Source organism: Lampris incognitus, chromosome 7 (assembly GCF_029633865.1).
Source record: "Lampris incognitus isolate fLamInc1 chromosome 7, fLamInc1.hap2, whole genome shotgun sequence".
NCBI classification, from domain to species: Eukaryota; Metazoa; Chordata; class Actinopteri; order Lampriformes; family Lampridae; genus Lampris; species Lampris incognitus.
Window position 1 is genome coordinate 43,448,838 of NC_079217.1, and position 12,134 is coordinate 43,460,971.

At 40.2% G+C, this 12,134-nt stretch overlaps 1 protein-coding gene across 1 annotated transcript; it reads right to left on the reverse strand.

The window, feature by feature from the left end:
- Positions 1–566: 566 nt before the first annotated feature.
- On the reverse strand, positions 567–7,594 carry LOC130115986 (gastrula zinc finger protein XlCGF57.1-like). Its single transcript, XM_056283885.1, has 2 exons — positions 7,298–7,594; positions 567–3,192 (listed from the first exon to the last, which is right to left on the reverse strand). Exons 1-2 carry the CDS (start codon positions 7,446–7,448, stop codon positions 1,616–1,618), a joined length of 1,728 nt encoding a protein of 575 aa, XP_056139860.1. The 5' UTR covers positions 7,449–7,594; the 3' UTR covers positions 567–1,615.
- Between the last annotated feature and the right edge of the window lie 4,540 nt (positions 7,595–12,134).

Below are 12,134 nucleotides of genomic sequence, written 5' to 3' on the forward strand. Positions count from 1 at the left end.
GCCCAAGCACCGTTGTCTGGACAGCTTAAATCCCAAGGTGGTCACCCTCCACAGCTTGTTCTTGTTGGGCACAGAAAGTCCTCCACACCAGGCCAGGAAAGAGAAAGTAAGGAGGCTCTCAATGTGGCATATGTAAAAGTTGCAGAGGATGGGAGGGGCTACACTCAAGACACCTCAGTCTCTGTAGTAGATGGGTTCGCTGCTGGCACCTTGACAACAGTCATTGTGTTGCGACTGAAGATCAACCTGCTGCCGAAGGTGGTCCCCAGTTGAATACATATTTGAGACACAGGTGCATCGGAGACAAAAAAAAATCTTTTTTTTTCTTTTAATGATAACCATGCTTACTAGTGTTATTGTCATAGTATCATATTCAGTGTTTCCAACAGGTCTGAAATATACTTGTGGTAGCCAGCGGAAAGGGACGGCATTACCTGCTGGCACAAAAACGGTCTACTACATGTGACAAACAACAAAGACGTGACCTTTAACAAAATATTTTGATTTATTGAATATTTATATTAATTTCACATTGTGTTTCACAGATTCACCCCACCCCACCCTCCCCTCCATCTACCCACATGGGAAGAGTAAGACAAAGTAAAAAAAAAAAAAGAAGAAAAAACTCTTTAACATACATGTACAAAGAAGTGCTTTTGCATAATTATTTTGTATAAGAGTGAAATTATTGAATATTTAACCAGTAAAAATACCCCAAAATTATGCAAAAGCACATTTTTACAAACTAAGTCTCATCGTATAACCAACAGGAAACAACTGATGTGTGAAATGATTTTAGGGGCACCACACTGCATGAGAGTGAAGTTATTGAATACTTTTTGACTATTTCTTTTTGGTGCTGCACTTTTTAGATGGTCCCTGTGCGCTCGTCTCAAAGCCAGATTTACAGAGACCAATGTTATTTGTCCAGCTTGAAGGATGCCTCATTTTGGTGAAAAATTAGGTTGTAGTTCATTGTCTACCTGACTATAGCAGGAAAGAAGCGCCAATTGTGTTTAAACACCATTTTGCTTATGAGCTATTGATCCTGGAAGTTCGAATCTGTAAATATATTTCCAACTTTACCGAACTCCAAGGACATGTAATTTAGTAAAACGAGTGCATAAACTAGTAAAAGAAAAAAAATACCAAACACACACACACAAGTAAAATGTGCGCACGATTTAGTACAATGAGTGCACGAACTAGAAATAAAACATGATGTGACCACTCAGGGGCTCTGTACTAGAGAACATCTCTCTGTTTTTCTGCAGAGCATGTGCGAGATTGTCAGCAGACCCTTCTCGTGATAACAGAACAAAACAGGTCTGGGAAGGGTAGAGTGAGGGGAGATTGTCCACCAGTTAATCGATCGCGATTGGCGTCGTTCTCTCAGCCGGATAAAAAAATAATAATTTTGCATGCTAAAACAGGTCACCAAATATACTTTGGCAGCTGTTACTATCCCTGTGTGGCCTGCCCAACTAGAGTCTATGTGTGGGAAACACCAATATTTGTATACTGAAAAAATTGTATGGCGTCACAAATACTTAAAGGGTCCCTGACCTCCTTTCCTTTCCCGTCCCATCTTCTGAATGAATTGTCATGTATATGCTCACATGTCCTCTTCTCGTAAACCCTTTACAGAAGATTGTGAAGTGATAATCTCTCCTGTATGTTTTCTCATGTGTGTCTGCATAACGTGTTTTTGAGAAAACCCTTTACTGCAGACTGAGCAACTGAAAGGTTTCTCTCTTGTATGTGTTCTCATGTGTGACTGCATATTTCCTCTTTGAGAAAAGCCTTTACCGCAGACTGAGCAACTGAAGGGTTTTGTTCCTGTGTGTATTATCATGTGTGTCTTCATATATCCTCTGCTATAAAACACTTTACCGCAGACTGAGCAACCAAAGGGTTTTTCCCCTGTATGTGTCTTCATGTGTGACTGCATGTGTCCTTTTTGGGAAAACTCTTTACCGCATACTGAGCAACTTAAGGGTTTTGTTTCTGTATGTATTCTCATGTGTAACTGCATAGTTCCTTTTTGGGAAAACTCTTTACCGCAAACTGAGCAATTAAAGGGCTTTTCTCCTGTATGTATTCTCATGTGTGTCTTCATATGTCCTATTTGAGAAAACTCTTTACCGCAGACTGAGCAACTGAAGGGTTTGTCTCCTGTATGTATTCTCATGTGTGACTGCATAGTTCCTTTTTGAGAAAACCCTTTACCACAAACTGAGCAATTAAAGGGTTTTTCTCCTGTGTGTATTCTCATGTGTGTATTCATATGTCCTATTTGATAAAACTCTTTACCGCAGACTGAGCAACTGAAAGGTTTCTCTCCTGTATGTATTCTCATATGTGTCTTCATAAGTCCTCTTCTAGAAAACACTTTACCGCAGACTGAGCAACTGAAGGGTTTTGTTTTTATATGTATTCTCATGTGTGTCTTCATATGCCATCTTTCAGAAAACGTTTTACCACAGACTGAGCAACTGAAAGGTTTCTTTCCTGTATGTATTCTCATGTGACTCTGCAGAGTTCCTCTTCTAGTAAATCCTTTTCCACAGACTGAACAACTGAAAGGTTTCTCTCCTTTCTGTATTGTCATGTGTCTTTGCATGTTTCCTCTTGTAGTAAATCCTTTACTACAGACTGAGCTACTGAAGGGTTTATTCTCAGCAGACCTCTTATTACTGATTTCATTGTTCTCTGTCTGAGGTTGTCTAGCTTTGTTCCAGCCATCATCACTGTCTTCAGTCTCACTTTCACAACAGTCTGAAGAAAGATTTCCATCACTCGTTGGTTGTAAAGCACCATCTTGATCGAGGTTTCTGGTTTGTTCTGATGGTCCACAGTCCTCTCCATCAGGTTCTGGTTTCATCTGCTCAGTTGAGGTGCAGGCTGGAGGCTCTGCCTCTCTTTTCTCCTCAGTTTGGCTTTGATGAAGCTGAGAGGACTGAACTTTCTCTTCATCATTTTCACTCCTCACAGGGACAGGAGAAGATGACAGCTTAATAATGTCAGCCTTCTCCTTCAATCCTTGAAGCTGCTCTTCCTCCTGACTGCACCATAGTTCCTCCTCCTCCTCTTTAATGTATGGGGGCTCTGGCTCCTCTGGGCTCAGACAGGGACTCAACTCCTGCTTCACAGAGGGAACCTCATCTTCAGAAACTAAGAGCTGCTGGAGGTCTAGAGGGGAGAGACAAAATGTAAATATTAAGGGAAACTATCACTGGACAGGTTACATAAAATCATAAGCAATGAAATATTAAGTGATATGCCTTAGGGCAGTCACTTTAACAAAACGATTTTTGATATCTAAAAAAGAAATGTAGGCGAGTTTGATTTTATATTCAAATATCAAGGCTAAATATCTGATCGATCCCCTGGCCAGTAATGAGCTGTCTAATATGTTTGTTTTTTTCTTTTTTTAATGTATTTGTATAGAGAAGTGGGCATCAAAGTACAAGCAGAGATGGTAATCTTTCAGAAGAACTTATGAGTGAAACGTGCAGACTATGAATAGAAACACTGCCTTGATGATTTACATGTGTGTCATAGCGGTTTCACAGAATCGTCGACTAGTTTATCAAAACCATTTGTTTGACACTGCATCATTGTAGACTAATTGTTCATCTTTGGTTTTAGCACTGTGCAGTAAGAAAGCACTGGCAGTGCATCTTCAACAGATATGCAGCTGGGGTGCTGTGGTTCCAACATAGATTTGTTTGAACAATCATTTTCTATGTTATGCCATGTTAAATAGACAGAATTTAAGGTATTTAGAGAACGAAAGACTCCCGCTATCCCTGTTTTTGGGGTTAACGAGTTACCATGTTGACTGGTGACTTTAGTGATGGCAGCTGTTGAAAACACGAACAGAACACGTAGTGTCCTCCTAAAAGCCTTTAATTTTATTTTTTATCAATTTTGAATACACACTCTTCTGTGTTTAATATCTACACTTAACATTTACACAAGTTAAATTGTGCTCAGCAAGACTAATTCACCTCTCGTAATATTTTTCTAATGTGGGAAAAAAACCGCAGCCGGCAGCGCAGCTGTATGTTATACTGTTATCCTCAATCAGAAAGTTACCCATATTAGATCATTTCACCTGTCACATTATAATGTCAAATTCCTCATTAGACGCTAGCCGCTCTGCTAATCTTACATTTTTCCCCACATTGAAAGTAACTTCAAGAAATGTGAATGCTTCTTGCTGGCAACACCATTTAATTTACATAATGTAGGACAAAAAGGACCACACGACTATATACTATATTGAACATTCAGTTTAAGATAATTTAAGGCTTTTAGGCTTTTCAACAGCTACTGTCACCACGAATGAATGCACTAGGCTGAAAGTTGGCAGTTAAAGCAATATTATGCAACCTTTTTACCTAAATATAACAGCTTCAAAATCATTTTGATGGTACACTGACAGCGCCATCCTAGGAAAAAAAATTTCAGGAAGAAATGGATATGGATGATCTGCTGTGGTGACCCGTAACGGGAGCCGCCGAAAGTAGTAGTAGTAGGAGTAGTAGTATAGAAGGCAACACAGAGAGCGGGCTTTTAATAAATGACACCAGTGACCATTGACCAGTTTTTAACTGCAATTTTAGGAAAAGCAAAGTTCCCAACATTAAATATATGTATAAGAGTAAGAACAGAGGAATCCATTAATGCTTTTACTAACACATACCTGGAATACAGTTTACAAAGAAAAAGACACTGATAAAGCTTATGATTCATTCCTAAAACATATTTCAAACCTTGTACGACAAAAATTCCCCAATAAAACAATTAAACTAAATGGAAATATAAAGACAGTCCATGGATCACAAAGGGACTACGTAATGCTTGTCATAAAAAATAAGCTCCACAGAGAATTCATAAATCACAGAACCATCTAAGCAGAAATAAAATAAAAAAAATATAAAAACAAGCTAACTAACATTATGAGGATATGCAAGAAGGAATACTATAATAAAGCGTTAGAGACCAGTAAAAACAACACCAAAGGTAGATGGAATGTGTTGAATAGTATTATTAGAATCGGCTCTAGAAGCCCAAGCTGCCCTCAATACTTTATGATAATGATAAAACTATAACATGGGACACGTGGTCAATGGCTTCAACAGATTATTTATAAATGTGGGCCCAAAACTGGCAGGAAAAATCAATGGCACACAATCACAGTAGGGAATGATATTGATTATTGGGACAGAATACCAAGTTCCATTTTTCTTAGAGCGATAGAAGAGAATGAAATCATGGACATTATAAACAAATGCAAGAACAAACAATCTACTGACTGGAATGATATTGATATGACAATAGTTAAGAAAGTAATCGAAGGTATGGCTAAACCACTAACCCACATCTATAACATGTCCGTTCCATCTGGTAAAGTTCCAAGCAAAATTAAAACAGCAAGTCATAACCGGAGATAGACACCAATTTAAAAACTACAGACCAACTTTATTATCGTCACAATTCTCCAAAATACTAGAAAAACTATTTGCTGCTAGACTTAGACAAATTCATTGAGAAGCACAATCTGCTGACCAATAGCCAGTACGGGTTTCGACCAAACAGATCGACATCTCTGGCGCTCATTGAATTAATTGAAGAAATAACTAATTGCATAGAACAAAAAAAGTATGCTGTGGGAATATTCATAGACCTAAAAAAGCCTTTGATACAACTGACCACAACAGATTAATAGATAAATTGGAAAGGTATGGTATCAAAGCAGTGGCACAGAATTGGCTAAGAAACTATTTAAGAAACAGGCAGCAGTTTGTAAAGACAGGTGAACATAAATCGTCACACATGGATATTACTTGTGGTGTACCCCAGGGGTCGGTTTGAGTCCAAAACTGTTCATTCTGTTCTTAAATGACATATGCAAGACATCAAAAATATTGAAATTTGTTTTATTTGCTGATGACACGAATATATGTTGTTCTGGTAAGAATTTACAGCAGCTTTTGGAGGTGACCACAATAGAAATGGAAAAAATTAAAACAGTGGTTTGACAAAAACAAATTATCCTTAAATCTGAACAAAACAAAGCTTATGTTTTTTGGAAATCATATAATAAATTCCAAAGTAAAAGTAGTGATAGACAATGCCCAACTAGAACGAGTATAATTTGTAGTTGTGATACTAGACCACAAAATCTGCTGGAAACCTCACATAACACGTGTGAGCAAAGTTGGCAGGGAGCATTGTAATCATGAGAAAAGCCAAGTCACATTGTAGATCATAAATCATTGCACACTCTGTATTGGTCATTTATTTTTCCATATCTGAACTACTGTGTGGAGGTATGGGGTAACACCTACAAAACCAACTACAACCATTATGTATACTACAAAAAAGAGCCATGAGGATAATTAATAATGTAGGATATCGTGTACATATCAACAACCTATTTCTAAAGTCAAGTGCCTTGAAGTTCCGGGATTTAGTAGAATTTAACACAGCATAAATAATGTTCAAAGCAAGAAACAATCTACTACCGAGTAATATTTAAAAAAAATATTCTCAGATAAAGAAGGGGAATATGATTCGAGAGGGAAATTAAACTTAAAGAAATTGTGTGTTCGAACAACTTTGGCATAGACATTTCAATCTGTGGGGTAAAATTGCGGAACAGTTTTAGGCATAGAACTCAAAGTACTTCTTGAACATTACGCAGTTCAAAAAGTACAAAGGTCTTATTTTCAAGACATAGGGACGATGAAGAGTTGTGTAAACTGTTAGTTTTACTTATCTCCAAACATTCCTAATTACATTTTTTCATTTTCCTTTATATGGCACCGAATGGATATCTGGGTTGTTGTATGTAGTGTGTGTGTGTGTGTGTGTGTGTGTGTGTACGTGTGTGTGCGCGCGCGGACGCGTGCATGTGTGTGTATATATATCTATATATAGATATGTGTGTGTGTGTATTTATTTATTCTTTTGTCATATATCTTTTTTTTCTTTCCGTTTTTGTAATGTATAGCAGCTGGATTAATTTAAGAGTAAGTGAGAAGGGGTAGGAAAAACTTCCTCCTACTCGTTTTTGAACATGTAACAAATAATCTGATGTATATGGAGATTTGATCGCTGGGTTTGACTTGTGGATTTGTTTATCACTTCAGATGATTTTATCCTGTTTATTTACAAGAGCGAAATAAATCATCATTCATTCATGAATGAGACCCAATCCTCTAACTGAATGATACTGATGAATTTAACTAAAAGAATAACTTGGCCAGTTTAAAACCGTACAAACCTGATTTGTAGAGCCGTACTTCAGGTTTATGAACGGCGTCCAGTAGTTTCCTCTGACGACAGTTTTCCTCCTTTAGACGCGAGATTTCAGCCTCATAAACTGCGATCCTACTTTCAAACTCCAAACACATTTCGGCGATGGTTTGATCCATCACTGCGCTCAACGGTTTAATAAAAAAAACATTTTAAGACGACGATGAATTCCGAAATCTTGAACGGTCCCGATGTTAACAGCATGGACGTATTGCGAGGCTGGACACCGTACTCTAAGATGGCGCCTGTTCGGTACCAAAGGTTTGCTCGACTGACGCATATCATGGACGTATGAAGACAACCGGAAACAGTGTCGGAAGCGGGCCCCCGTTGATTCCTAGGAAGGTTGCTCAGTGGCGCATGAACAACTGGATACAGGTATGCCTTGAACCAGAGCCCTAGAAAGAGAGAGTTACGTCAACTCCGTAGACGTCAATGGGCCAATTATTTAACAGCAATGGCGGATCATGGGAGCCCCGGATAGTTCCAAACAGTGCGCATAGAATATGTGTCACGTTGGAATATGTCTATATCTATATATAAATGTAAAAATCTGAAAATATTGGTTAGTAGTTACCAGAAATCGCGGCTAAGCAGTTAATTTAAATGACCCGCCAAGCTTCGTTTGGAACTATTCGGCGGCTACATGAACCACGTGACCCTCGCGTTCTGACCACTCATTGACGCAACTCTCTCTTTCTAGGGCTCTGCTTTGAACGCCCCATGCTTTGAGGCAAATCTGACTTTTTTTCCTTTTTTTCAATCTTTATTAATAAAATAATCAAATATACAAACAGTGCAGACATGTGCTCAACATAATATACAAAGAAGCAATAATAGGAATGGAGGAGTTGCATGCGCCTTCCCAAAAAAAACTCTTACTTTGGTGCTAAACCCCAAAAAAATATGTACTTCAAAGATGTGGATGTGGTTCTTTGAAACAATGATAGGAATTTAAATAAATAATAGTAAAAATAATAGATAAGAGTAATGAATTAAAAACCATAATGAATTAAAAACCAACAGAACTGGGATAAATAAACTTCATTAATATAAAATTATGATACAAAAAACACTATTGTTCTTTAAAGAGGTCATGATACAGTTTGACAGTTTTATTACTTTTTTAGTGTTTATAAATTAGAGTCTTAAATTCACATAAAAATCCGGTAAAGTTGGGGGTAACTGTTATTTTGCATTTATGTGTGTGAAATTAACCGGGTAGAATCAATAAGTTTACAATAAATTCAATGTCAAATTTATCGTGTTCAAAAAGTTTAATGACATTTTTCCATTCAATTTTAATATTGTGATTAGTTTTACATTCAGGTCCAAAACGTAACTGAATGTATACGATGGTAGAATAAATGTGTTAAAGAGTCTGGTTCACCATTGCAAAAATAACACTTGTTTTCAATATCTAAAAATTTGGAGAAATATAGATTTGTTGGATATATATTGTGTAAAATTTTGATGTGGACTTCTGTAATCTGATTACATAATTTATATAGTAGCCATAACCTCTGCCAATTGACCTTTCGCAAAGTCCCGCACCCCTTAGTTACTGTTGCTATGCCCATCAAGCTTTTCAGAACCATCCAGGAAGTAGCCGGAAAACACCAAAACATGAAGGAAGAAATCAGCGCATTCCCAGAGAAAATAAGTGATGTATTTTAGAGTAATTCACCCTTAATATCATCCCGCGAAAGGCAGAGGATTACAGTATGCACTGCAGGAGGGATACATTCAGAATATTAAAAGTAAAGCTGACTTGCGTGGACTCCGGGCTGCCGTTTGCGACTGTAATTGAGGGTAAAGTTTACCGGTCGCAACCAAAGAATGAGAAACCCCATCAACTAATTCTGAAACACATGGTGGACCAATTGTGCTCTTGCACTGTATGGTTAGTTAAATATTGGTATATTTCTAATCATCCTGTTGAGATATGACACCAATGTATTTGTATGACTATGTGTTACTGTGTACTATTATTTTGTTTACGACTTTGTTTGTCCACAAGTGGGCGGTGTTGCGCTTGCATGCGCGGATTGATTACGTCACTGAGACGCGGTTCATTTTCTTCTTCTCCCCAAACTACCGAATAAACGGAGGCTGCATTTTTTTCCCTCCAGCAGAAGTTCGGTAGTCAGTACGATTCTTTATAACGGTTTAATAATCCACTTCATCTGCGCAGAGATAGACATAAAGTATTAGTCTAGTCTTCTAACAGGTTATGGGCCCAGATAACTTTGGATTATTTAGTAGTTTGATAAAAGAAGTACACAAAGTGTGATAACCTCGGATGGCGGGATACGCGCAGGTTAGCACGGAGTAGCAAGTTAGCAAGTGTGAAGCTAGTTAGCATCGAGAGAGGCTATCGGGAAGCTAACGGAACGCTAAGCTAAGCTAACGCTACCTAGGGAGATGGAGCGAAAGAAGAGCAGGTGGCCCACATTCAACGGACAGGCCGATGAGTATGAACTTGTGGGAAGAGCGAATGCTCTGTTGCATGCATGGTGTGGGGTTGAAAACCACCATTCTTACCGAGCCCGTGGGACCTTTGACAGCGGAAGAGCAGGCCCTAGACGAGGAGCGGAACGCGGACGCCTACTGCGCATTGGCGCCTTTATTGGACAACACAAGCTTGGGACTGATTTTCAGAGAAACGAAGAACAAAGGTAGAGAGAGTCTAAGGGTGTTGCGGGAACATTACATTGGTAAGGGCAGACCCCGGATTGTCACTCTGTATGTAACATTGACTGGGCTAAAGAAAGCTGATAATGAGACGATAACCGAATACATTATCCGAGCTGAACAAATCATTACGGCTCTCAAAGGGGCGGGAGAAGCACCGAGTGAGGGACTAATTATGGCCATGGTGATGAGGGGGTTACCCGAGAGATATAAGCCATTCACTCTAATGGTGACACATGGCGACAGTGAGTTGACATTGGGACAATTTAAGGCCAAATTGAGAAACTTTGAGGCGGCTGAAGATGTAGCTAATGCTACAGCATCGGACGAGACGTCCGAGAGGGTGATGAAGGCCCACACAGCGCCTAAGAAAAAGCCAGTGAAACGCTGTGAGGGAGAAGATGATCAAACGGTGTGCTGGCGATGCGGTGACAAAGGCCATCGGAAATCGGACTGTTCACGCAGCGTGTGGTGCAGCTTCTGCCGGATCAAGGGTCCCACGGACAAAGTGTGCAAGAAGAAGGACCGCGCTGATGGAGCCAGATGTGCACGCGAGCAAGGTGGCGGCGGCGGCGGTGGTCACGGAGCAGGTCGAGGTCAGGGACCGGGGAATGCTGCGAAAGAAGAGGACTACATCTTCAGAGTGCAGGCTGGAGAGACCAGCTCAGCAGGACCAGGACGACGGCAACAGTTCAAACCAGGATTGATTGTGGACTGTAGGGCTTCTTCCCACATAGTCAATGATAAGAAGAAGTTCAAGAGCTTTGACAGCTCGTTCGAGCCAGAGAAACACTGCATGGAGCTGGCGGACGGTAAGCGCACCTTTGGTGTGGTGCAGGGCAGGGGAGATGCTACGGTATGTCTGCTCGACAGTGAGGGGCGACGGTGTAGAGTGACACTGCGGAACGCACTATATATTCCATCGTACCCCCAAGAGCTCTTCTCTGTGAAGTCTGCGACAGCACACGGAGCCAGTGTGTTCTTCGAAGAGGGCAGAGGTGCCCTGATGTCACCGGATGGTACCAGGTTTGACATTTTTGTACAGGGGAAAATGTACTATTTGCAAACTGAATGTGTTGTTGAAAAGTGCCATGTGAGCCATGATATAGAAACTTGGCATGAGATAATGGGCCACTGCAACTATGACGATATCATAAAGCTACAGGATATCACTGATGGTATGCATATAAAGGGTAAAGTGTGTAAACCTGACAAAGAGTGTGCAGTATGCATAGAAGGGAAGTTTACCCAAAACAAGAACAGCCCGGCCTACCTAGTCTACTACCCTGACCAAGAGAAAGTACAGAAACACAGACTAGTTAAATTTGTACACAAGGCAACTAGTGAAAATGAGACTCAGACACCAGGTCTGCACCCAGAAGACTGGGTAAGAGAGAGAAAGTCTGTTGAGACAGCTGCAACTCAGCGTAGAGTACAGACTTACGGTACACAGTCAGCACCCGAGGATGATGACGAGGAGCACCCAAGGGTGACATCACAAGCCTCAGCCAGTGGGAGGTACCCCCAAAGGGAACGAAACCCTCCGAGATACCTGATTGACTATAGTCAGGGCGACAGTGATGACAGCTCACTCACTACTATAGATTATGCATACAGGGCAGTGTGCGGTGTCCCTCTGACCTTTAAAGAGGCCATGGAATCGCCAGAATCAGAAAAGTGGTCCAGGGCAATGGACGAGGAAATGGAGTCTCTAAGAGACAACAAAACATTCACCCTTACGAAATTGCCAGAGGGCAAGAAAACAGTGGGAGGAAGGTGGGTGTATTCGATAAAGACAGATATAGACGGACACGACAAGTACAAGGCTAGATTTGTAGCAAAGGGATATAGCCAGAGAGCTGGGGTGGATTATGGGGAGACATTTTCGCCAAAGGCCAACCTAACAAATGTTTGAGTGCTTCTACAGAAGGCGGCTCAGTATGACTTGATTTTACACCAGATGGATGTAAAGACGGCCTATCTTCATGCCCCCATAGACTATGACATATACATGGAACAACCTGAGGGTTATATTGAGAAGGGAGAAAAACTAGAAGTCAATCTACGGCCTCAAGCAGTCTGGCCACAATTGGAATTTACTGTTACACGAG